The following is a 25,397-nucleotide window of genomic DNA, read 5'->3' as shown; positions in this document are numbered from 1 at the left end:
ATGTATTAGTATCCTTACTCATTTTTATAAACATGATATAAAGATAAATCGACATTCTCTATATTATTGTCGATGAGATGTGACTAATTTTTTGATATAAAATTTTATATTTAGAATTATTCAGAAAACCTATGGACATCAAAATTTTATTCACATTTCACAAAAACCACAACTATAGAAAAAACTTTCTAAACTTAAAACCAAAAGTATTTGGGTCGGTTCGGTCTGAGATAAATAGTAAAAATAAACCGAACCGTTAGACCAATCCTACAAAACACGTGTGAGCCACACGAAAACACGGCCCATCCACCCGTTTCACGTTCACTCGGTTATACACTTTACACGCCTCATTCGTGCGTACTGCGTGCCAATTTTCCCAATTCTAAATCACCCTCACGCGCGCGCGCGTGCGAACCCCTTCCCCTCGCATGCTCGCACGCTTGAGCATCAATCTCTCTCTCTCTCCTCTGTCGCCGGACCAATGAGTCGCCGGTGAATTCTCGCACACGTGTTCCTTGATTCTTCTCCGGCCGGAGCCTGTCTGATCGACGGCAAATCGATTCTGGAGCATCTTATCTTTTACGGGAAAGGTTCCGTCGTCTCCACGAGAAATTTTATGGTATTGTTGAAGATTTAGGTATTTGTTCATACAGATTTTTTATTTTGAAGTAGTTATTCTTGCAGAATTTGGTGTTGAGTTTTGGAGGTGAAATTTTCGAAGAAATCAGCTGGTTTAAGGCTCTGCAGACGTGGTTCCTTTCTGCTGGTGCTGATACAGATAGGACTTGATGAAGAAAAGGAGATGAAACATGCCGTTCTTGAGGTATTGCAGTTTTCTTTTTCCTTTCCCTTGTATTCAGCCGACATTTCAGATTGCTTTTTAGCTGGAACCATACTCCGTGTACAGAAAATGTATCCTCAGAAGTGAACCTTTTACGGTGTTTGTGGAGGATAGGATAAACATCAAACTCTTTTTCGGATTGTGTCTTTTTAGATGAGGAGTTGTTTTTCCCAGGGAACTAGATGTGAAGTTTCAACGTTCCAAGGAAATTGAACTATTTACTTGTTCTATTTCGTTGATTTATTAAAGATGGCATGTCTCGAATATTCATGAACTGACATGACCGAATGCTTGAGATCTTGGAACTCTAAAATTCTCTTGAACTTTTATTGGATGCTATTAAGTTTTATGTTAACAGTTTGACATGTGAATGTTAATAGTTTCATTTTGTTGCCAGAGTACTCTTTCCTGCCAGTTTTGCAAAACAGTCCATATATATAGTGGTAATGGTACCATATGGAATGTGCTATTTGGACATTAACTGTCGCTGGATTGAGAAATAGTGGATTTGCAGTATAATAATCAATGATAAATTAACTACGTCTAAGGGGTATATAATTCAGAGACTACGTGATTATGGCAACGGATATGCAAAAATTGATAGGTACAAGTGAGGAAGATGATGATGAAGATGTGGAGATGGATGTGAAAGAGGAGGATGATGAAGAAGATGATGGAGCAAGGCGGATTTGTAGTTCATTAATGGTTGGGGATGATGGAGGAATGGTGACAAGTGGTAGCAACAATAACCGCTTTGAGCAGCATCAGGTACAAGAACAAGTGGGCACCCCAGGGGGTGGCCGTAGGTGTAGACCATTAGAAGAGAAAGAAAGGACAAAGTTGAGAGAGCGACATCGAAGGGCTATCACTGCTAGGATCTTGGCAGGTCTTCGCCGACATGGTAATTATAATCTTAGAGTTAGGGCAGATATCAATGATGTGATTGCAGCTCTCGCTACTGAAGCTGGTTGGGTAGTTCTTCCGGATGGAACCACGTTTCCTTCAAGATCTCAGGTACTTGTTACTTAAGGTAGCCATTCCCTTCTTGGATATAGTTAAATAAAATTCTGTACATGATTTAAGCATAATCCAGCCCTCTTGTGAAACATTTGCTGTAGCTATACTTCTCTCCTATGTAATGAACCTTTCAATTTTTTTAATGTTGAAGATGCATTGAAGAAATTATTACAAATAAACAATAATTATTAGGATTTGGAAAATCAACCAGCAAAGTTAATTGCAAATTCACAATGCTTTGTTCGTGAGCAGATTGTATTCGTCAATTTTATATCCCTATTATAGTTATTGAAGGTTTACAGACATAGTAGTAGCTAAATAGGCTTCGTCAACACTTCTTGTATATCACCTCTAATAAATTTCAGGAAATACCCAAACGGGAACATTCCTCTTTAACTTTTACAGGGCATCAAACCTGCTGGAGGAGGTTCTACTGCAGTAACTTCATCTTCTTCCCATATGGCGTCTCAACAAACTCCATCAACTTCCATTAGGGGAGTCAGTTGTGGCTTTAGGAGCGTGCCAGAATACAATGCATGTCGAATGAAAGGTGTTTTTTTGCCTAATTCCCCACCATATGATGCATCCCCAAATGCTAGATGTCAAAGTTCATCTCTGATGGGAGATGCCGGGGAACAGTCAGCTGGTCATCCACTTATCAATAGTTCAGTCGATGCTGTAGATGGAATGCAGGTAGTCAAATTTGTAGTTTCCCTGTCCATCTCCGGGCTTGTTCTTGTTATTCTTACTCCTGCATTCAGCATGGATTGATCTCATGGATATGTTTATTCCTCACTGAGGCATGAATGTGACTGGTTCATGATCACAATAAACACCTCTTCCTGTTTTTTTAATACACTTAGTCTTTATTCCTTCACGATGAAAGTATGATTCTTAATAAAAAAGAAAAAAATAAAAGCACATCCCATATTAAGCTACATAAATCATTTGATTACGCTGATAAGCACTTTGAACTCCTTTTTGTAAGTGCCGGCATTGATTAATTTTCATATATTTTAAAACAGTTAAAATACATTCTGTAAAAATATATATATAAATTGAAGAATGGTATTTGCTCTTTGTAGATTGTTGACGCAACACCAAAATTACCTGAACGCGATTTTGCTGGGAGTGCTTACATTCCAGTTTATGTGATGCTGCCGGTAGGTACCCTTTATTTTCTAACTGAGTAAGTTGGATTGTGGTAAATTTATTTTCAAGCTCTGTACCCTGTGACTTTCTTTACGATTCAACCTTATGTGAAAAAGCATATTTTAGTGTTGATAAAAATGGGACATTGTTAGATATTGTTGATACATCTTATTTTGCAGCTCCTTATTTACTTATCCGTTTTTTTGTGTCATAGTTGGGTGTCATTAATATGAAGTGTGAGCTAGTTGATCCAGATGGGTTGCTTAAGCAGCTAAGGCTGCTGAAATCAGCAAATGTTGATGGTGTCATGGTTGATTGCTGGTGGGGGATAGTTGAAGCTCATTCTCCACATGAATATAATTGGAATGGCTACCGGAAACTTTTCCAGATGGTGCATGAATTGAAGCTCAAGTTACAGGTGAAGTTACTGTCTCGTCTTGTCTTGACTCTTTTGCTTTCATGTTTTTTCCCCTATAGGATAGCATGATAGATTCCCCAAGGACTGGTGAATATTTCATTCTCATATTTTTCTCAGTCCTCTTTGTAATATTCATTCCAATAGGAAGAAAAAAAGAACTTTTTGAATATTATATTACCTCTATTGCACTGCAATTTAAAATTTAAAATTTTGAAGTCTATGTTTAAATGATTGTGTAACTATGTATTATTAAATAGACTAAAATAAATATAACAGTTTGCAATACAACACAATTCATAATTTTAAAAAACTAATTTTCATTTCTAATAACTTTGCCGGTAGCTGTATGTCCTCCTACTCCTAACATATGAGCTTGCACCAGGAAGATTAGATTTTGCTCTTGCATAATACTTAGCATGTGGGATTTAGGCTATTGTAGGTTAGGACCTTGATATAAAAAAATTCCGTTAGGTACTTAAGCACCTTGGAGAACCACACCCCAAAAGCCAGCTTTTGAGGTGGGAGAGCCAAACAACTTAAAGTACCACACCGGTCATCTATTCTAACCAATGTAGGACAAGACATCCCAAACTACCTTGATTTCTAACAGTTTCACCCACAGTGGATCACCGAAGTGGACTTTGGAAATTGGTAATACATAACAATGCAATGAATTAAAATAAATCTAGTGGTTTTTTTTGGTTCCCCTTCTTTTAAGTAGTTTGATGTAGTTTTTGGAATTATACCGTGCCTTTGTTAATTGAAATGTGTCATCTGGTTTATACAATTCAGGTTGTGCTATCATTTCATGAATGTGGAGGCAACGTTGGTGATGATGTTTGTATTCCACTACCGCATTGGGTTGCTGAAATTGGTCGGAGTAATCCTGACATATTCTTTACTGATAGAGAGGGAAGACGCAATCCTGAATGTCTCTCATGGGGAGTTGATAAGGAGCGAGTGTTAAGAGGCCGGACAGGTCTTGAGGTAAATTAACTAAAGATACCAGGAGGTCATATTTAATTGTAAAGATATGAATTGAGCATCTTGAATTAAAGAACCAAGTCTATATTCTGGGATGCTTCAGTTCAGCTAGATTCATTACCATAGAATAGTGGAGGCATATTTTGGAATCACACATCATTTTGGGAGTATGTCCTAGCATGCATGTTTAATTTATATTTTCTTTGGGCGTCTGTTGATCCTGCGTTATAAGTGCCTGTCTCATCTTATTGTGAAACAAACGGCCTTTATTGCCAAAGGTTGGGCTAGGGATTTCCCTCGTTAGTCATTACATAGATCTGCCAAGTTTTCATAATGTTTAATTTCTTTCATTTGGTGTACATGATAGGTTTATTTTGACTACATGAGAAGCTTTCGTGTTGAATTTAATGATTTCTTCGAAGATGGTGTCATCACAACAATTGGAGTTGGTTTGGGACCGTGTGGGGAGCTTAGATTTCCATCTTTTCCTGTTAAGCATGGCTGGAGATATCCTGGCATTGGTGAATTCCAGGTACTATGTTGCACTTGTAACATTATGAGATTTTCTTGCATTTATAACTTACATTTCAATTTAATGGATTTTAAAAAAAATTAATGTTCGGAAATATTTTTGTCTGTCAAACCCACCAGTTCCATCAAAACAAGTTATCAACACAACAGTTTGGCTGTTTTACTCTTGAGAATTGAGAATGATTTCAATCAGTTTAGATGTTCCCAACTTTATCTACGTTTTGTTGCTAATAATATCCCATCCTCTTCCCAATTCGTTTGATTATTATTCTGATCTTAACAGTTTCTTCATTTCAGTGTTACGATCAGTATTTGTTGAAAATTTTGAGGAAAGCAGCAGAAGCAAGGGGACACTCCTTCTGGGCTCGAGGACCAGATAATGCAGGTTCCTACAGCTCTAGGCCACATGAAACAGGTTTCTTTTGTGATGGAGGTGATTATGATGGCTACTACGGTAGGTTCTTCCTTAATTGGTACTCCAAAGTTTTAGTGGATCATGGTGATCGGGTACTTTATCTGGCAAAGTTGGCTTTTGAAGGAACCCGCATTGTTGCTAAGGTAAGGGCACCTAGTAAACTGCCAATAGTCTAGTTGGACTCATGATTGGATATCTAGTAGCAAAATTGACTTAAGAAGAAAATTTATTTAGTTAATGACAAGCATTGCTTGATTCACTCCACCTGCTGTATTTTAATTGCTGAGCAGCTCTCAGGTATTCACTGGTGGTACAAGACGGCGAGTCATGCAGCTGAATTGACTGCTGGGTTCTATAACCCTTGCAATCGTGATGGTTATGCTGCAATTATGGCAATGCTGAAAAAACATTCTGCTTCTTTGAACTTCACTCCGGTTGAATTTCATATGTTACACCAGCGGGAAGATTTTTCTAATTCGCTGTCTGATCCCCAGGCAGTAGTCTGGCAAGTAAGAACACAATAGTAGACTTGAAATTTCTAGTACCACTTGAATCCCTTATTTTATGCCTATATGCATTCCAGGAGAAACCATAGTTCAAATTTTGTTTAGATTCTGAAGGTAATAATACCCGTTGACTATGCCCACCTTCTCACTCCCTACATTTTCTCTGCTTTCCGTAACTATTCACCAACAATCCAGGTGACAAATGCTGCCTGGGACGTCGGCGTAGAAGTCGTAAGTGAGAATCCTCTTCCTTTCCTCGACAGAGTAGGTTATAACAAGATATTGGATAACGCCAAGCCTCTGGCGGATCCAGATGGGAGATATTTGTCGTCCTTTATCTATCACCGGCTCAGTCCACTTCTCTTAGAAAGACAAAACTTCATGGAATTTGAACGATTTGTCAAGAGAATGCACGGTACAGCTCTTGGTCACCACTTCTCTTCCTGAAATCATTTCCTTCATCAATATCCTTTAGTTCATTTGTTAACAATTATGTCATTGTCAAATGCAGGAGAAGCTGTTCATGATCTCCAGGTATAGCCAGCAAGATGTATAATTCATCTCTCCACAAATATTGGGAGTTGGTCAGTATATTGCAAATCAGGGTAATTGATATTATTAGTTTCCAACTAAAAAATTCTAGATAGAGTTCATATTTATTGTGAATTAGATGTAGCTGTTGCAATGATATGATTAAACAGCACTTGTAAAAGGTAGTTTATGCATTAATATTGAAATCACCCTTTTACAATGGATGCAAGAGGCTACTTGGCACAAACACCAACCGGTTAAGTGTCTTTGAATCCCTTCAAGTGTGTGGGTGTCAGCTTCTTTGGCCTTTTCAGAGGTTATAGGTCAGTTTTGGCCCTGTGGACGGATTCAATTACATGAGAACATAAATATCTATTGAAAATGGATCAAATTTTCCGTTTCTAAGATGGGAGGTCACCTCAATTATCGTTAGAACTTTTTAATGGGAAGTGAATAGTTAGACCCAAAGTCCCGCCAATTTCTCCTCTCTAAATTTCAAACCACTAATTAGTTAAATGAAAATAGCAAGAATTTTGTAGTTTGTACATAGAGATAGGGGTATAATTAGTTAAATATCAATCTTTTTTTTTTTCTCTTAAGTTTTTTGACATAAATTTAAAATGTTTTCAAATATAAAATATGAGCTAAATTCTTTGCAAACGTAGGAAAATTTTACTGTTTATTGGTGTCTTTATTGTATTTATAAATGTTTTTAGCACTTTTATCATCTAAAACAATTACTTCATAAATTTGTTTCATCTATATTTATTTATCAAAGACAAAAATGAATTTCATCTATATTTATTTATCAAAGACAAAAATGAATGACTCTAAAGAACATCTAAAAGGTTGGTTATTTTCAAATATACTAATATAGAAAAATAAAAAAAGAATTTACAAAATAGAGAAAAATGTTATAATTTGTATTGATTTACGACGGATCAAATTAAAAAATATGTCCTATATCTCGATCAAAATTTTCTAATAGAACGTTTTTCAAGGGTCAAAATCCAACACAATGGTTAAAATAATCAATACAATCTAACACTATACCTTTTAAAATTTATTGCGAAAATAGGAGAAATAATGTTGTTTTAACCAAATGGGAAAAAAAAGGTTGGTTGAAATAACAAACAGCTGTACTTGAAACAAATTGCAGCAAAAACATGTGAAGAACATTCTTAACGTTTATACTTAAGAATGTGATATCTTATTCACTAATATAAAATAATAAATGATGATAATGAAATAGAATCCCAATTTACCACAAGGTCATTTCTAAACTATGGCTTTTGCTTATCACAAATGAAGCAAAGGCAACAAGGAACCCAAAAATCAAAAATGAAAAAGAAAAAAAAAAGGGATATTCTATCTGTCCTATTCTGGGGAACAAATGAAGTTATCTACAAAATCTATGTTTCTTTATACAGTCAAAAGAATGGTACTTGCAGTTCCTACTTCCCAAATAAGAATTCACAAATTCAGTAAGGCTTATGACTTTTTGAACACCATTCGACCCGACTGATCCTCATCGAAAAACCGTTTTATGAATTTATCCCAACTATCCCTTTGTTTTGTCGATGATGCCACCGATGTGTCTTTGATTGATTGGCTAGAATTCTCACCTTCTTCCAATTCACTGAATGTTCCATAGGAGAGTGGCAAGTTTTCATCAGGGATTTCCAATGCGACAGCTCGCTCGAGAGCTGCCTTGTACTCTTCACCATGTCCTCGTTCTACCGAAGCCTGCCTTTGCATCCTCTGCTGCACTGGGATTTCTAAGGCTTTATCATTCTCCATCATGATCTGGGGAGAGGAAAAAACATAATCTATTTCAACCCATTTCAATTTATACAATTCTCCACCAAAACTTGTATCAATCATCAGCGTAAACAGGTTGTGCAACATCTAGCTCATTCACTCAATGTTGAATCAACCCTGTGCAGAAATGTTTGGCATGAAGAACTTGTGAATATTAACCGACATATAAATGAATTTCATGATACGGATGTGGCCAGGAACTTTCAGCAGTTACCCTCCACAACTTGTAAAGATAATCTTGTTGTATTACTTTATTGTGAAAAGCAATCTCATGGAACTTTACTACTGAAGCAGAGGCAAGTGAGGAGAGAGAAAAGTTGCATCACTTACATCAAGAGCCTTCTGGGACTCTCTCTCTATCCAGATAATAGCATGGTCTGAAGTAGCATTGCAAGAAAGGACTAAATGCTCAAACCTCTTATCTACAGGCACTGCTGTCTTTACAACTGGAGGAAATCTTCCAATCCTGGAAAACGATATACCGATCAAAACCAACAAATAGGTGGTCAACATCGGCTTGAGTTCAGAACTAACGTTGAATGACCAATGAACACTCCTAAAAGGAGCCACACAAAGAAGAATAAAAGTAAACTGAGAGAAAAAAAAGGGAAGAAAAGGCAATTGGAGAGCATGTGAACAAGTTATCGTAGACAACAACAAAAACTTGAAGGAATCATAAACTAAAAGAGAGGTTTGAGATTAGGCACTGTAAGCTAATTTTGGGCTATGATCTTAAGACTGTAAATGTGATAGAATCTACAACATTAAGTATGTCAAGCATCCATCTCCGACATTCAAGGATTTCTTTTTAGTTGCAGCTGAGCAATAACTACAATGGCCCTAAGGGTGAGGTTATCCCTACCCACAAACCTAAAAAAGAAGTTCTAATTGTTAATAATCAACAAAAGGCTGTAGTCGCAACAGAATTTAGAATGATTTGTACACCACCAAGAGACATTGTGTTGTACTAAATCAAATAATGTTGGGTTTATCTGAAGGTTTTCCTGGAAGAATATGCCTAAGGTCATACTTGATTATCTGAAGCAAACCGGTGCATACTTCATTAGAAAATAAGCCGATTGAGAAAAAGAGTGAATAGCAGCATTAAGTGACAAGATGTACAGAAGAAAAATACATGATGACTTCAGTTCTAGGTGGTAGATTTTGCCCTTGCAGGCACCCTTCACTGAAGTAGCTCAAGAACAAATATGGACTAAAACAGTTAGCATGTGCACCACTCCTAGAAAAATTTGTCAACGAAATTGAACGTTTAAGAACTGATTAGTTACTTTTAAAGTTCACTGGCCAATTGAACACAGACATGAAAATTCATAGCCAAACCTCTAATTTAACCTACATTTATAAACATAAAATATAGTAGTAGTATGCAACAAAATTTCTAGTTTTAACAAAAATTAAATGAGTTTATACTATGAAATAGTATATTTATCAAAGTTTTTATCTTTTTCTAATGTAACTTTTTTATTTCAAAATTGTAAATTCAAATATGTGTATACTTTAAACATAGAAAAGTTGTTTTTGGGATCACAAAATCAAAATTATTTTTCAAAAGCAAATTTACCAAGTGATATTTGCTTAATCCATTTAACTCAATGGACCGAAAAGCCTAAAAGCATAAAATGGAATCCGAAATACTAAGACCCTAAGATTTCCCTAACTAGTCAAAAAACAACACATAACCAAAGGAGGAATCGTCCCTAGTTCAAATAATTTTGAACTGCTTGAATTTAACAAAGCCTTTCATACCTAAACGGTTTTCGCTCAACAATGTGATAAAGACGACCAGGAGCATACAGCCGCCTTGGATCCTTAAGCATCTTCTCCTCCATTGTGCATGTATCCTTGACGCACATCACGCATAATAAACATGGTAGGCTGTTCAAATAACGATACTCAATCATCATGAGGTAAAAGACCCGGGATAACAAGTGAAAGTGCTTAACTTCACTGGCCAGAAAGAAGTCTTCAACAAATGAGCTTCCACATAAGGTCCAACATTGGACAACTAAATCTTTTTTTCTCAAGTTCTTTTCAATTATTAGTACCGTACAAGCAAGTTGAACGTAGATATAAGATATATCCATAACCTTCAAAAAATTTAAAATGTGCTGACAAGATTGTATTTTTACCAGACAAGAGATTTGAATACATCCTCCAAAGCGGTAGTGGTCCGAGGCAAGAAGTCATCCTGGTACACCACAACAATGCACATTGGCCTTAATCATTTAATGCCAAGAACAAATAGTAGATGTAGATTTATTGCTCTTGAGAGAATAAATTCGGGTCTGAAAAAATAATCAACAAAACTACACTAACATCATCTTAAGTCTGCATAGTGCAGAAGTAAAACAAAACAAACTAAATCATCAAGCATATGAAATGTGCTGCTTTGCACAGGACACATATTCATCCCATAGTCCTGAAGGATCAAACATTGAGCTTCACTTCTCTGAAAAATGTTGCAGAAAATACTGCACTCTCGTTTTTTTTTTAATATTAAAAACACAATAAGACATTCTGTTGCTTCGTACCCCCCGGGTTGTAATGTTGTACCATCGATAACATTGTTCTTGTAAAAAATAAAAAAAGTTATGTTGGTTAGTCTCAGAAAGCATTTCCAATATTGATGCATTTCCATTATAAACTATATGGTACATTTTCACTATGATGAAAAACTTTGAATATGATATTTTACAGAGTACAGAGTTCCCGGATACAATCCCTTTATATACAACGTATCCAATATGGTCATAACTGAATTTAACCTCAAAACCAATTGATTCTTTTTTCACTATGAATCTAGTTTACTTCAATTCAATATGAAGCTCACAAAATAAACCAGATTGTGGTTAATCTAACACCTCAAAGAACTTAAACCTATGAGTTACAATTAATCAGAGAAAACAAGTTTCTTTGCAGCCATATTTGATGACTCTACCTGAAGTACTACAGAATTGATCACATCTGCATATCTCACTGCCAAATTTAGTGACATACACCGAGGAGGAGCAATAGCAAAGCATCTGATCCTCTTCCTCTCAATGTTCCCCAATCTATCTTGTTTCTGCAGTGCAACTATCGTCAATAATGACACTACTCCAGCCCCTAGGGAATGCCCAACAAATGTCAAGGTGTAACCTGGATTCTTTTCAACCAGTTCTCTTAACACTTCACACTCTGATTCAAAAATCCATACAGCTGCCTTCAAAAGACCATTGTGTACATACCCACCACAGAACTTTGTCTGTCCAAGTTTGTTATCCAGCAGAACTGCATAATCACTTTCTTTTGCCAAGTTAAGTCCTCTAACTCCCAAGACTACATCACCGTGATCATGATCAAGGTAAATCATATATGGGGAAACACGACCAAGAGTTTCTTCATAATCCTTTCGTAGTAATACCCAATCGGGATTAATGCCATAACCACCTGGAGGAGCCCAAAGTGGGTTCCGGAGATCATCTTCATATACAGATAGGATTAGTCGACAATATCGAGGAATAGGTTCGAATTCCTCAGTCGTGGCCAGGCTCCAGTTTTCACTTTCATGGCCAGCATTATAAAGAAACTTCAACCACAACCAACGAGCACATGCTATACAGTAGACACCTTCAGCGACCGGAATACAACAGGCCAGTGACATAGAAAACGAAGCTAGGAACACAGGAAGTTATCAGAATCAAATACGTCCAAATAATAAAGTTTAAAAACTCAACTTACAAAGAAGAATAATATCCAGTTCTAGTGAAAGGAAGAAAACCCCCATTTGAAAGCCCAAAAACGGTATAACTTTTAACATAAAAGAAGGGTGTTTATAAGAGTTAAGACTGGAAATAACGAAATTCAACTGGCTCTAAGACTTCCTGAGATTCTGAAGGAATAGTATACCTATTAAAACATCAAGTAATAAAGAAATTACAACATGGGGAATGAAAAAAAAAAGAAAAGAAAAAAAAAATTAGCAGGGAAAAAATGAATCAAATATTTCCAAATCTTCCCAGAACACTAAAATTGCCCAAAACAAACTCAAATATACCAAAGAAACCTACTTGAAGAGAGGACTGAAAGAGTTCCTTTCGAACTCGCAAGTGAAAAGCTGACACAAGCAACAAAATTTTGAGCAAACAAAAGCATATAAAAATCACCGGCCTAAAGCCTACAAGAAAGAGAGAACCCACAACAACCCATCACAGAACACCAACTGGGAAACCCTAAATCATCACTAAACTGCTCATTCATCCATCAAAAAATTCAAGAACTCAAAGAAGAGTAAGCAGAGACAAAAAGAAATGGTGTGATATGTCAATCAATCCAAGGAACATAAATTTTCCCAAGCTAGAAAAGTTGCATCCTCAAAACACAGTTGTGAACAGAGTTTCATTTAAATTAAGTACGATAGTAGACAATGAAGCGAATATTCAATAGTAAGAGACAGAACTACAATAGGTGGAAACCGTTGTCTAGTGAGAAAAAACAACAACAGATAGCAAAGAAAGACAGTGGAAAAAGCAAGTATACCTGCCACAGCTAAGGGCAGTCAAACCCATTTCACCCACGAAATTAAGCATCTACCATAAGGAAAGCGAAGATTCCACGATGTTCGCATAATTTAATTAATTTATTTGAGAAATAGGTGAGAGGATTATTGACAGAATTGATCACAATGATGATGGTGATTATTGTATTTGCGGGACCAATTTTAGGCCTGAATCATCGCTAAAAATGAACACAGCGGATGCAATTCAAATGGATGGCAAATTCTTTGAAGGCCCATTTCATCGTCGCATCGATCTTATAATGTTAGGTTCCCTTTCGAAACGGCAAGAACATCGATTGTCTGCTTCTTCAGAAAAGTACAAAAATTTAGCTTTTATCTTATTGAAAGGCAAAAACAAAAACAAAAGAAGTCTATTGGGAAAAAGGGGAATCAATTTTTATATTTGAATTTCGTTTTACTTCTCAATTCTCACTTTTTTATTATTATTCATTTTTAAATAAAAAATGTCATAAAATTTCGTTAATTATCTTTTAAATAGTTTTAATATTTATAAAATATAGCAAAATTTCAAATTTTATAATCATAACAAATACCGATGTGTTTTCCTCAATTATATCAGATAAAATGAAATATTATTAGAACAATAAATAATAAAATAAAAGAGAGGCACTAAGAGTGTAAAACGTGATTCATGTCATGCCAAATTGCAATAGGGTTGGTGGGAATGCTATGCAATTTTTTAACCAAAGTTATACGTTACATATGTTTGGTTATATAGGTTCATTTCATGCACACAAATATTTGACTAAGTTGTTTATTCTCTACTTTATTTGGTAGCGATTCTTTTTTAATCGTTGGCATTTTCTTTTTTTTTTCAATTATTATTATTATTATTGTTTACGAGAATCCATAGTTTTAATTTTTTCCACAGATAAAAAAAAAAAAGCATTGTTTTTAATTTGTTTTATGAAAAACCAATCAAATATTCGATTATTCACTAACTCTCATTAGGTCATTAATGAAAGGTAACTATGCATCAAAGTTAACCAAGTGTACATCTTAAAAAAAAAAAATACAATTTTTAAGAAATATATGTAAACTAATTAGTCTATCGATTAGTCAATTTTGTGAAGTATAAAACCGACATCGACTGAATTGTCCTCTAAACTCGACTAACGTTTAGGTCAATTTGGGATAATCGGATCGACTTTTGGTCTTTTTTTGCACACCTCTACTTTGAATGACTAATTCAAGCTCTTGAACATTTTTAATGAACTAAAGTAACATTTAGTTAGAATTTGACTACACTAATCTTATTAACGTCATGTCAGATTTTGTTAGGTTGATTTGTCGTTTGTGATTGCTTGTGTGGTTTCTTTGGTTGGTGTGCACGCTCTACGAATAGGGTCGCTCATAGCCTCAATGTTGTTTGGAAGGTAGTTGGATTTCTTTTGTTTCTAATTCTTCTTATAACTCGGGAGATGTCATTAAGATCTCTTGTAATATTTCGATACTTTTCTCTTTTGCTCTTAGAGAGGATACTTGTGGTTGTGGTTAGTTTATTTGAATATTTTTGTTCTTTTAAGTAACATTTCTTTTAAGTTATTTAAGTGTTTGTACATAGAATTTTAAGAATAGCTCAAACATATAAAATTATACATCAAATATCACTAAAGAGATAACATATAAAATTATACACATTCAATATCATTAAAGTGATTATAAATGCATATATTTGTACGTGTACGTGCATACATATAATTGTTCAAAAATAACGATAAAAATGTAAAATGTCTTTTCTATCTACATCTCTTAATGGAATTTATTTTCTCCAACACTCTCCTCATCTTTCCAACTAAACAAAGGATTATCCTTCTCACTTTCGAAAGGGTGAATTCTCACGAGAGCTTCAACTCAACAAGAAAATAAACATCTCTATTTCGATAATTTTGTATTTTTCTTTAGTACTCGTCTATTTTTAACAATTTTGTATTTTTCTATGGTATTCAATCAAATGTCTTAAACAGTTGTTTTCCAAGTTAAGTCAAGTTACTTACACATGATCGTAACATTTCAACCATATGAATCAGCCAACATTGTAGGAGCCGTTTGGGGGAAGGGTTGGGTTATGGGGGGTTAGGGTTATGATAAACCTAGGATTATAATAAGATGTGTTTGGGGGAAAGGTTATGGAGGAAGTGTTATGATAAGATGTGTTTGGGAGAAGTGTTATAAAGGAAGTGTTTGGGAGAAGTGTTATGAAGGAAGTGTTATGATAATGTTGTGAAGAAGGATTGAGGAAAAGTTAGAAAAAGGATTAAGAAGTGTTGAAGAAGGGTTGGGGAAGGATTAAGGAGTTAAAACTAGGGTTACATAACCCTTCCCCCAAACGGGGGTTGGATTAATAACCCTAACCCTCATAATCCAACCCTTCCCCCAAACGCCCCCGTAATGTTTGAGTAATTTGCATTGATCAAAATAGTCACATCTTTTTGTATAGAAATGTGTGTTTTTTCAAAATACATATTATTCTAGCAAGGTTACGTCCATTACTCAAAAAAGGTGTCCAACGAGTCGTGATTTATGATGATAAGCATTTATGGAAATCTATTAGCAATTAGGTGATAATTGATAGTAGTTTATCGATATTTATCGGTGTAGACAACGTACTAACCAATGTTTGGTAATTTTGTAATGATTATTTTTAATTAAAACGACACGATGTCACGTGCAACGTAACTTGGTATAAATAAATTTAGAAAAGAGAATATGTGAAAAGAAAGAGGGAAAGGTTAAAAGAAAGATACTCGCCGGTTAGCCATTGCCGGTAGCTTCTCGAAACTCTAACGCGAATCATGGCCCTCAATTCCCTCTCCTTCTTCTGGTGAGTTTTCTTCTTTTCCTTATTTAACTTTCTGATGAATCTCACATTGAAACACGCTCAATCCTGAAGAAGAATCTTGTTCAATTATTTCTCAATCTCGATGCAATTTGACTTTGAAGTTGCTCTGTTTCTGGATTCCCTCACATCTCTTCTCTTTTTCGTGTTTTAATTTAATCATCTTTTATTATTTTTCAATTCTGGATTGCTCTTTGTTTTTCCTTCTACTTGTCTTTCAATCTATGGATGAGAAAACGTTTTGATTCCTTAGCTCTGTCTCTTTTTTTTTTTTTCCTTTTTTGCTATCTGTTCTTCTACTTCATTTTCAACTTACAATGTTTGGAAAATTAAGTTGAATTCTGGTAAAATAGTGAAACGAATGCCATTTTGTTACATTTCGCTTTTACTTGAAAGAAATTTCTGGATTCCTATTGCTATGTTTAGTTTGAATTTGGCAAGGGATTAGAAATAGTACGGGACAGGGTTTGATTTGACTTGACAGGCTCAGTTAGGGTTTTTCTATTTCCGGATAAACTTGGGGCTTTTTGCTTGGTTAAGTGATTGGTTGTTTTTACTTTTTGTTGAAGGAACGCAACTCCAAAATTGACTCCACCGACAACTCTTAACGATGCTCATTCGCCATCTATCTACTATTGCAATCACAACGATAAACTCAAGCTCCACGATTGCTCTAGGTCTAGGGTTTCCAGTTCAGTGCAATGGATGGTTAAATCAGGAAGTTGTAGGGGAGGGCATTCGGTTAGATGTGTTAATGTGATACAAGGCGTTCATTGTGATGTTGATGATGAAGTTTACATGAGGAGGTCTTTGGAGATTGCAAGGAAGGCAATTGGGCACACAAGTCCTAATCCCATGGTGGGATGTGTGATTGTGAAAAATGGGGAAATTGTTGGTGAAGGCTTTCATCCTAAAGCAGGGCAGCCTCATGCTGAGGTAAACCTTTAATCCTAAATTTCTTATCACATTTTCTCTCCTCGTCTGTACTCTTTTCATAGTTGATGTGTTTTGGTTTTACAGTGTTAAATAACTGCAGTTATAAACCTTTTGGTAAAATTGTTCTCGTTAGTTTCTTGTTTTTTCTTAAGATGTTAGACTACTAAAAAAAAGTTAACAATTTGTCGTATTGCACTTTTACCTGAGTAACTATATAAATTTTTATACTTTAGTTACTAAAGATTTAGTCTTTAAATTTACAAGTACTTTTTAAAATTTGTAATAATTGAGTCGTTGTCGTAAAATACATTCATAGTGAAATTGTTACTAAATTTAGAGTTTAGGAACTTTTTTTTTTTTTTTTTTTTTTTTTTTGGTAGGGGAGGAGGGTTGTTCAGTGAATGAGGTAGGGGAATTTGAAGTTTAAGGACAACTTTTAGAAATTCAAAACGACTGGAACAAAATAGGATTATATACATACATACAATATATATATATATATATATAGTTATCAAATGAAACCTTATCCATGTATTTTATGATGAAAAAGTGCTGCTGATTTTGTAAACGAGAGATAAAATGAATAGGTATTTGCTCTGAGGGAAGCTGGGAATTTGGCAGAGAATGCAACGGCGTATGTGACTTTAGAACCATGCAATCACTATGGTAGAACTCCACCGTGTACAGAGGCTCTAATAAAAGCCAAAGTGAAGAGAGTGGTGGTCGGCATGGTGGATCCCAATCCAATTGTTGCTTCCAAAGGCGTGCAACGACTAAGAGATGCAGGAATTGATGTGACTGTCAGCATAGAAGAAGATTCCTGCAAAAAGCTTAATGAAGCATATATTCACCAAATCTTGACTGGGAAGCCTCTTCTCACCCTAAGGTAACTTCCATCTGAGAGTTCTTCTAACAAGCATTTTGAGCCAAAAAAAAAAAAAAAAAACTCACTTTACAAGCGCTTTTCATTGAGCACTTCATTATGTTTGAGACTGATATTGAGATGGTTATAATCATTGTCATCATGTTCAATATCACTCACAAATGTACCTCTATCGTCGAAGTTGCTCCCAAACATGTCACAAGTACTTTTTACCTTTTGGCAAACATCGTGATTTGAGCTAACAATGACCAACGGAAAAGTGCTTTTAACCATGCTGAAAACACCCTAGAACAGATGATCCGTTGTAAGTTCTTTACTAATACAGAGCCACACCTGACTGACCACAGGTACACCCTCTCTTTAAACGGTTGCTTCCTAGATCAGGTTGGGAAAGGAGCTGCAGAAGCTGGTGGCTACTATTCTCAACTATTACAAGAGTACAATGCTGTTATAATTTCTCCTCCCTCATCATCTGAGGAGTTCGAAATTCCTTCATCCAATGAACATGGAGCCAAGCAACCCCTTTGGATCATTCTATCGAGTCCCGATGGTTCGATCCCTGTTCCTCGCATTACCAACCCAACTACCAAAGTAGTTATCTTAACAAACAAAGAAGAAGTAGTAAGCGAGAGAGGGATTGAAACGGTAGTTCTGGACCAATTAAATATGAACAACATTTTGAATTACTGCCAGAGCCAAGGACTAAACAGTGTAATGTGGGATGTGAGAGCAAAGTTGGGAGTTCATGAAGAACTAATAAAGGAGGGAATTGAGGAGAAATTGTTGCAAAAAGTAGTTGTGGAAGTGTTGCCACAATGGAGTGAGAGCCAGAGTGAATCTTGGTTCAAGAGTATGGCTGAAAATTTGAAGTTGAAGTGTTTGGAGCCAAGGATGTGTGGACAGAGTGTTGTATTGGAAGGCAATCTCTAGCATTGGACATCACAAATTTTCAATTAACACAAATGAAGGTAATACCTTTACCAATCTTTTTTTTTTTTTTTTTTCTAAATATAATTCACTGATTATGAGCTAACTAAATATGGTTAAGGCATTGCTTTTCTCTTAAATCTCTTACTTCTTCTATATTTGTGTTGTAATATGAAAATAAGTGTAAACCTAGTGGGGGAGAGACTAATTTTTCTAATTTTTTCTAAAAATCCAATAATCATCTTTGAACCAATACATGGTTTTTACTGCATTTTTTTTCAGTTTAAGCAATCGTCTTTCTGATCCTATGAGCTATTACCTCAACTCCCTCTTCTATCAAAGCGAAAATGAGGGTTTGAGAGAAAAAGTGATTAAATATTTTTCAAGTTAAAATATCCCTTTTTCATTTTGTATTACAATACTTGTGTTGCATTTATTTAGTGTAATAATTTGTGTTTCATATTTAACATGTATTGTGTACATTCAAAAATGAATAAATAAATTATTATATATATTTGTGTGTGTATATATTAATTACCATCATGAATTTGTGATTTTTGAGATTTAGAGGTACGTGTCTATTTATTTGAGAAGTGACATTCTTGGTCTATTCGAGCTAATAAGATGGAAGAATTATATGGACCATTTAAAACAAGTTCAAACTATGGCCAACAAAATATTTACTCTCAAGACTGAGAAGTGTCGACTTGAAGAACTTCAAATTATGTACTAACAAAATATTTACTCTCGACCTTGTTAATACTTGTAATTAATATAGACTAATTAGTGCTTTAACTTTTGATTTCATGTTTATGATATGTTATTGAGTTAGATTGACTAGTGTTTCATTTAAATAAAATATATCAATCGAGAGTTTTTTTCATTTAAATACATGAATTTTGACTTGACTTGTTATTAATTTTCAATGATCAAATATAGAAAACGAATAATGTATTTTCTCCAAGTTAAATTTTCATCAATGTATCGATATTTTCACATTTTTATGGTTTGACATCGATATAAGAGATAAATCAAATTTTTTTTATTATATTCTAGAAGAACATTCAAAACATATTGAAATGTTATTACTATGGATATAATAAAAATAATAGACATTTATTTATTTGAAAAATCATAAAATGTTTATTAATATTTATTCTTTTGTTTATAATTTCTTGAAAAATATCAAACTCGAAATTATCATAAAATTGAGATATCCATATTTCAATTATGCGTGAAATTATCATAAAATTAAGATATCAATATTTCAATTATGCGTTATATTTTTTGGTTTGTTTACTTAGTAATTATTTATATTAAATTTTATAATAAAAACACAAAAAAAATGTTCTTAACAAATAGTTATTTAAACAAATAAAACTATCATAATATTTACTTAGAAGAAGGTGATGAGGAGCAAAATCTCCAATCCCATTCCAACCATGTATTGTTCTTATCTTTTATCTATCCCATTTTACAACTTTTATTTCACTTTTTCTCCTTTATTACTTTTTTTTTTTAAATTGTGTTAAGATATAATTTAATTTTAATTTAGATACTACCATTAGAAAAATGTCAAACTACTTATTGAAATAGCTAAAAAAGAAAAAAAAAAAAAAAAAGCAATCTTCTATCAACCTATATCAATAATAGATTTATATCAGTTTCTGTTATTAATAGTATAAATGTTTCTATTACTAATAGATACTGGTATACTTTTTTTCATATTTATTAATGATACACATGTATCAATTTCAATCAACGATAAATTTTGATAAACTTCTAGAGTATCTATTCAGAGAGTAATTAACAGAGAATATTTTACTATAATTTGTAAATAGTTTGACCATTTTTTTGGGTTTAAATTTTATTTCTTTTAAATTAATTTTCTCAAAACTGATAAAATAATAATAATAAAATAAAGTGAATATGCTCTAAAATTTTATAATTAAAATGATTAGAAAACTAAATTATTATGTAAATACTAAAACTAAAATTGGAGTAAAACGGAATAATGTTTCAAAGATAAGAACTAAATTAATATTTTTCAATGGAGAAGTTTTGTGAGAGTTTCCAAAGGTAATTTGGGGATTTCTTCGATTTGTTGTCGTCTCCTTCCTTGGGAAACCCTTATTGAGGATTCAAGAACGATAAATTTTTTGAGGTTTCTTTTTCCATGGAGGAAACCAAAGCAGCAGTTCCTCCAACTACAGCTCCATCTCAGACATTGCCTCCTCTTCCTCCCAAACTTAAGAAGCGCCCACTTGACAGAAATGCTTACGTCCAATTTACAAAGATGCGCGCTGTTATTAGAGATCTTCGTCCTCATTTTCTCGAGGTAATAATCTCTGCTTGTTTTTAACGATTTTCTCGATTTTTGTTTCTGGGTTTTCTTTGTATCTGGTGAAAATTTAAATTGGGAAAGTTTTTTTTTTTTTTTTTGTTGCTAATTCAGGGTGTTTGAGACTATTTTGCTTTGGTTTTCTTCTCTCTCTCTTGAAGGTTATGAAGACTCCTGACTTTCGCAATTGCAAGGCAGCTACTGAAATTCGAGAAAGTAAGTGCATTTTGATTCACCTCCCAACACTGACTCGATGGAACATTTTTCAAATTTTTATACTGTTTGACATGTATGTAGCTTGAGAAGCTAGTTTGAAACGATCTTACTAACCCGTTGGAACTATCTTCTTGTTTCCTGTTTCCATTTTGCTTTCTCATTGGTTATCTATTAATGTTTCTGTATCATGGTTGCTTCTCTTAGATGTTTAGATTTAGCTCAAGAGCAGATTACAAAAATTAGGATCCGTAAAAAAATAAAATCAAGTTAATCTTTTCTAAAACTTCTCTCGTTTCTTAGCGAGATGCATCACATATGAACATTATTCATGAGGTCTCAAATTGAAAGCACCCTTTTTCCCCTTTTTAGTTATGCATGAAACACATGGAGGCTTAGGAGAAAGAGAACATGTGTGGGATAATTTTGTGTCATTTAGAAATTGTCAAGACATATCCAAATGAGAGTTCCTTCCCATTCCCTATAAAAGAAAAATCTTGTGGAATGTACAACGGATCCTTTGGTGTGTGTTAACCTTTGTATTCTTTTTCTTTTGAGCGACTAAAGTAAAATAAGGGTTTACCACAATAATGTTCCAACTTCTAAGGGTCTTTGTTAAGGGTAATCTTATACACCATTTTCTCTTCCTATATAGCCTGTGGTTTGTAGGCTGACTAAGATAGAATCTTAGCATGTGGTGTGATATACACGTTTGGTGGGATTATCAACCGCATGTTCTCCTCTGTCTTTCACATTGGTTGAGACTTTTGAAAGGTAAGGTACTCTCTCGCAACTCCTCCTTGAAGTACATCTACTCTCAAAACCCCCCAGCCTGCTCTATTTAAAACCACTTAACTATCGAATGCCTTAGGCCCTTAAGTAATGACTAATTTCTCTGTAATCTAAATTTGCCTATTGATGATGGTAATTACTTTGATCCCAAGCACACTTTGTTCTCAGGGTTTTTTTGATCAACTAGTTTGTCCATAGCAAATTTTAATTTGTGCATTGAGCATCAACCATCATGGGTTGCTCTAGTGATAAACAAGGGAGCATAACCTTGATATAGAGCCAGAGATCATGGGCTCAATCCATGGTGCTGTTGACCATCTACATAGGACTTACTATCCTACGAGTTTCCTTGGTACCCATATATAGTAGGGTCGAGTTGTCCCATGAGATTAGTTGAGGTGCAATGTAAGCTTACCAAGACACTTCTATGAAATGAAATCCCAAATTTTGGAAGAAATTTTAGTCTCATGGGTTTAAAGAGGAGGAAAATTATTTTTTAATTGAGTGTCAAACCCATTACTGGACCCACATGCCTTCATGAATCAAACTATTATTTTTTTAGTTGAGCCTTGATATCACCCTAGACTCCAACATCTCACGAGTTATGAAATCTGAAACTCCACTCCCTCCAGCAGTTATTCACACAAGCAATTAGATCCTTGAGGTGTATGCCCAACTGCCTAGGCTACTCCTTGAGATTCTTCTCAGCCATAATGTTCATAACACTGTAAGTCTGCAAGTAGTTCATAGTTTTTTGTTCCTCCAAAACGTGGTTCTGAAATTTTCCTTTGTGGCTTTTCATTCTCCCTGTTCTTCTGACCGTTTTGCATTTATTTTGCTTCTTGATGCCATCTGGGTACACCATCGATGACTTCAAGGTTCCAAGTCTGGCCCAATGATCTTTCCTCCAAAACCTACCTCCTCACAAGTCCCAACCCCCTACCTTCCCCTCCCCCCACCCTACTCTGCTTATAACCACTTCACCAATAAACTCCTTAGTTAACAACCAATATCCCCCAAATATCCTAAGAATGTTCCGAACTATTTCATATCCCATATGTGAAGACTGTAGGAGAGCCTCGATAAGATCGCCGTAGTGTGTAGGAAGATTCGGTAGAGAGTAGATCAGATTTTTTCTTGCTAATGGCGGTCATTGATACATTTTTTTCCTAAAAGAGAATCTGAAGAGAGCTACTTCACTTATATGATGTTTATGAAGTCTTGTTCCTGGCTAGGCTTGCTCATGGACTCTTCCAACCAGAAATTGTTCGAAAACATGGGATCATTCAAAATTCTTTATGTTAGTTTTTATTTTGGGCTGGGGGATATTGTTTCAACAAGTCCTATTTTCGTGGAATGCATGATCTGATTCTGAACAATGACCATAATTTAAGTTTCAAGGAAATTTGTTCTGATGCAGGAATAAAGGTTCTACAGGACATGTATGCATCGATGATGTCAGCAACTTCAGAAACTCTTTACATTGAAAAGACTTGTAATGTGCTCGATGGTCTGGCCCGAGAACAACACCATGATGGTAAACTGGGGGACAAGTCATCTACAAAATCATATGAAAGTAATAACCCTTCAAGTTATGCCCCAGAAAAGCAGCGTGCGAATGATGGCCCGATATCTGGATCTTACGTTGTTGGTGGATCGGCATTTGGCTGGAATTTCATTGCCTTCACAGGTACCGAACCGGTATACTATGGAATTACGAAGGAAGTATTTCGAGAAAAGAATCCCATTGATTCATCAGAATCATGATTTTGAAATTAATATGCTAGGGAAGTGTTCTATTTTATCATGACTTAAGATGAACATTCAATAGATGAAATAGCCTTCTATTTAGAATGTGAAATTGTGAATCTACAATGTGGAAGTTCAAGTAATGAAGCTATTAACAGTGATGTTCTTTTATCTAATACCTTAGATGTTTAACATATGGAAATGGGGTCTTTGTTGAACCAATTCCCAAGTAATGTACAAAATTGTTGCTGCTGAAATATAGACATATTAATTTAATAGATTAGATGATTAAATTACTCTTTATAGTTTTACAAGTAGAACTTATTTTTAATTTGGTGTTAATCTTCTAAATGTCCTTTTTACTTTTTACCATAGTGAAACTTTTATTATTATTTTTTAGTGTCAAAAAATTATATTTATGAAAGAGTTTAACACCAGATATTACACACAATGACCGAATCGTTTTTATTTTTAAGAAAAGAGTAAAGTACAAGTTTATTTACAATACGGTTTGTCAGTGATAGATTTTTATCATTATCTTTTGTAATCTTTTTCCATTAAAAGTTCTTAGTTCGAATTTTCTAAAAAAAGTAAGGGAAGGTAAAAAAAGAAATAGACAAAATAATAATAATAATAATAAGCCTAATTCAAACTGAGAGCAACGTCTACTTCAAGGTTTGAAAATGAAACCTTATCTATAATTTGTTAATATGTCTATCTCATTGCATTGAATTATAGGCCCACCTTATTCCCTACCAATTAAATTTTTAGGATAAATTGCTCAAATCAATAGTTGGAAGTATATCTCTACTCGTGAACAGAATTGAATTCTTATTCTTGAATTTGTAAGATGGACTCTCAAAAATTGAGTTTCAAGATTGGGTGTCGAATTTTAACACTCGAATAAATTTAAAGGTATAATTGAAACTACTACTTTGCTTTAAGGATGGAATTTGTATGATTCAAATTAAATTTTAAATCAAGTCTTAACCATAAATCATCGTTAATTGTGAGTGGTTTATTAAAAGTATTGGCGACAGGAATTCCTTTTTTACGATACGGTCAAAATCTAGGACCAACTTAGTGTACTAATAACAACAATAATAAATAATTTTCTGAGATAAATTTTAAGGAAAATTCATATCCATAACTTTGTGGAATTTGAATTTGTGAAAGATTTTCTTTGTTAACTTTTTGACTTCTAAAAGGCACTTTTAAAAATTGTTAGATTATTTAAAGAAAAATGTAAGAAAATACAAAATTAATTTTAAAAAGAAAAAAGAAAAACACTTGAAACTTATTATCAATATATATAATAATGGCAAACATTTTTTTAGGTGTAATTTAAATACCTTCATATTTAAGAGGAAAGAGTCTTGAAATCAATATGAGGAATTTAAATGATTAATTTCTGGTGCAATTTCCCATTTATTTCCATTGTAATTAAATGTAGCAGTGGAAAGAAAAATATTTGCATTTATATCAATCTCCACACACTCTTCCCTTTCTGAAAAAGTATTAATTTAAATTCTCAAAAAACTTTTTTAGAATTTTGTTTATCCAAATTATAATTATTCATTTTTGCTCAAATCAACATTTATAAAAGTCCGCAATTTACCATTTTTAAATATGACAATAATAATAAAGTTTTTAAATTAGATTACTTATATAAGTTTAAAAGTTTAAATGATTTTTTTTTTTTTTTGACTATCTTACAATAATATTTTTAAATTAATAAAATTTGGTAAATATCTTAATTTATTTTATTATATTTAAAAATTATTAAAAATATTAACCAAAAAATAACGCAATTTACGTTAAAATTTGATCATAAATAAAATTAAATCTTCTAAAAAAAAAAAGAAGAATAAATAGGAAATTTTAAATGTTTATAAACTTTGAAGTTAATTTTTAGATGTATT

At 34.0% G+C, this 25,397-nt stretch overlaps 4 protein-coding genes across 9 annotated transcripts; 3 read left to right on the top strand and 1 right to left on the bottom strand.

Moving 5' to 3' along the window:
• Positions 1-348: 348 nt before the first annotated feature.
• On the top strand, positions 349-6,619 carry LOC103497720 (beta-amylase 7-like). 4 transcript variants are annotated; one of them, XM_051091966.1, is made up of 12 exons: positions 349-590; positions 685-823; positions 1,446-1,855; positions 2,264-2,551; positions 2,944-3,021; positions 3,225-3,428; positions 4,221-4,415; positions 4,780-4,944; positions 5,241-5,501; positions 5,649-5,867; positions 6,060-6,279; positions 6,376-6,619. In XM_051091966.1, exons 3-12 carry the CDS (start codon positions 1,481-1,483, stop codon positions 6,402-6,404), a joined length of 2,034 nt encoding a protein of 677 aa, XP_050947923.1. In that variant the 5' UTR covers positions 349-590; positions 685-823; positions 1,446-1,480; the 3' UTR covers positions 6,405-6,619. The 4 variants fall into 4 exon arrangements, with proteins under 4 accessions (XP_050947923.1, XP_008458240.2, XP_008458241.2 ...); XM_008460018.3 differs by having other exon boundaries at positions 1,239-1,855; XM_008460019.3 differs by having other exon boundaries at positions 349-619; positions 1,239-1,855.
• Positions 6,620-7,564: 945 nt separating this feature from the next.
• On the bottom strand, positions 7,565-13,127 carry LOC103497722 (uncharacterized). Of its 2 annotated transcripts, XM_008460025.3 has the most exons (6): positions 12,756-13,127; positions 11,176-11,891; positions 10,367-10,425; positions 9,984-10,112; positions 8,547-8,682; positions 7,565-8,201 (listed from the first exon to the last, which is right to left on the bottom strand). In XM_008460025.3, the coding sequence occupies exons 2-6, from the start codon at positions 11,878-11,880 to the stop codon at positions 7,887-7,889; spliced, it is 1,344 nt and encodes a 447-aa protein (XP_008458247.1). In that variant the 5' UTR covers positions 11,881-11,891; positions 12,756-13,127; the 3' UTR covers positions 7,565-7,886. The 2 variants fall into 2 exon arrangements, with proteins under 2 accessions (XP_008458247.1, XP_050947922.1); XM_051091965.1 differs by having other exon boundaries at positions 7,565-8,333; positions 11,176-13,066.
• Positions 13,128-15,478: 2,351 nt separating this feature from the next.
• On the top strand, positions 15,479-18,903 carry LOC103497730 (riboflavin biosynthesis protein PYRD, chloroplastic). 2 transcript variants are annotated; one of them, XM_051091964.1, is made up of 5 exons: positions 15,479-15,619; positions 16,204-16,570; positions 17,158-17,456; positions 17,801-18,421; positions 18,663-18,903. In XM_051091964.1, exons 1-4 carry the CDS (start codon positions 15,591-15,593, stop codon positions 18,381-18,383), a joined length of 1,278 nt encoding a protein of 425 aa, XP_050947921.1. In that variant the 5' UTR covers positions 15,479-15,590; the 3' UTR covers positions 18,384-18,421; positions 18,663-18,903. The 2 variants fall into 2 exon arrangements, with proteins under 2 accessions (XP_050947921.1, XP_008458260.2); XM_008460038.3 differs by lacking the exon at positions 18,663-18,903 and having other exon boundaries at positions 17,801-18,633.
• A 1,515-nt stretch (positions 18,904-20,418) lies between these two features.
• On the top strand, positions 20,419-23,753 carry LOC103497729 (uncharacterized). Its single transcript, XM_008460037.3, has 3 exons — positions 20,419-20,718; positions 20,883-20,937; positions 23,147-23,753. Exons 1-3 carry the CDS (start codon positions 20,557-20,559, stop codon positions 23,491-23,493), a joined length of 564 nt encoding a protein of 187 aa, XP_008458259.1. The 5' UTR covers positions 20,419-20,556; the 3' UTR covers positions 23,494-23,753.
• The last annotated feature ends 1,644 nt before the right edge of the window (positions 23,754-25,397 follow it).

The sequence above is a fragment of the Cucumis melo genome, chromosome 11 (genome assembly GCF_025177605.1).
Source record: "Cucumis melo cultivar AY chromosome 11, USDA_Cmelo_AY_1.0, whole genome shotgun sequence".
NCBI lineage: Eukaryota > Viridiplantae > Streptophyta > Magnoliopsida > Cucurbitales > Cucurbitaceae > Cucumis > Cucumis melo.
Note: the sequence above shows the minus strand (reverse complement) of the source record. Positions and strands in the feature narration are given on the sequence as shown.

Excerpts from the sequence above, each read along its gene's own strand:
- LOC103497720 (XM_008460018.3), top strand. The coding sequence starts at position 1,418 with ATGGCAACGGATATGCAAAAATTGATAGGTACAAGTGAGGAAGATGAT. Across the intron at positions 5,502-5,648 it reads GAACCCGCATTGTTGCTAAG|CTCTCAGGTATTCACTGGTG; the intron begins GTAAGGGCACCT and ends ATTGCTGAGCAG. Across the intron at positions 5,868-6,059 it reads CCCAGGCAGTAGTCTGGCAA|GTGACAAATGCTGCCTGGGA; the intron begins GTAAGAACACAA and ends CCAACAATCCAG.
- LOC103497722 (XM_008460025.3), bottom strand. The coding sequence starts at position 11,880 with ATGTCACTGGCCTGTTGTATTCCGGTCGCTGAAGGTGTCTACTGTATA. Across the intron at positions 10,426-11,175 it reads TCAATTCTGTAGTACTTCAG|GATGACTTCTTGCCTCGGAC; the intron begins GTAGAGTCATCA and ends GTGGTGTACCAG. Across the intron at positions 8,202-8,546 it reads AGTCCCAGAAGGCTCTTGAT|ATCATGATGGAGAATGATAA; the intron begins GTAAGTGATGCA and ends TCCTCTCCCCAG.
- LOC103497730 (XM_051091964.1), top strand. The coding sequence starts at position 15,591 with ATGGCCCTCAATTCCCTCTCCTTCTTCTG. Across the intron at positions 15,620-16,203 it reads AATTCCCTCTCCTTCTTCTG|GAACGCAACTCCAAAATTGA; the intron begins GTGAGTTTTCTT and ends TTTTTGTTGAAG. Across the intron at positions 16,571-17,157 it reads CAGGGCAGCCTCATGCTGAG|GTATTTGCTCTGAGGGAAGC; the intron begins GTAAACCTTTAA and ends TAAAATGAATAG.
- LOC103497729 (XM_008460037.3), top strand. The coding sequence starts at position 20,557 with ATGGAGGAAACCAAAGCAGCAGTTCCTCCAACTACAGCTCCATCTCAG. Across the intron at positions 20,719-20,882 it reads TTCGTCCTCATTTTCTCGAG|GTTATGAAGACTCCTGACTT; the intron begins GTAATAATCTCT and ends TCTCTCTTGAAG. Across the intron at positions 20,938-23,146 it reads AGCTACTGAAATTCGAGAAA|GAATAAAGGTTCTACAGGAC; the intron begins GTAAGTGCATTT and ends GTTCTGATGCAG.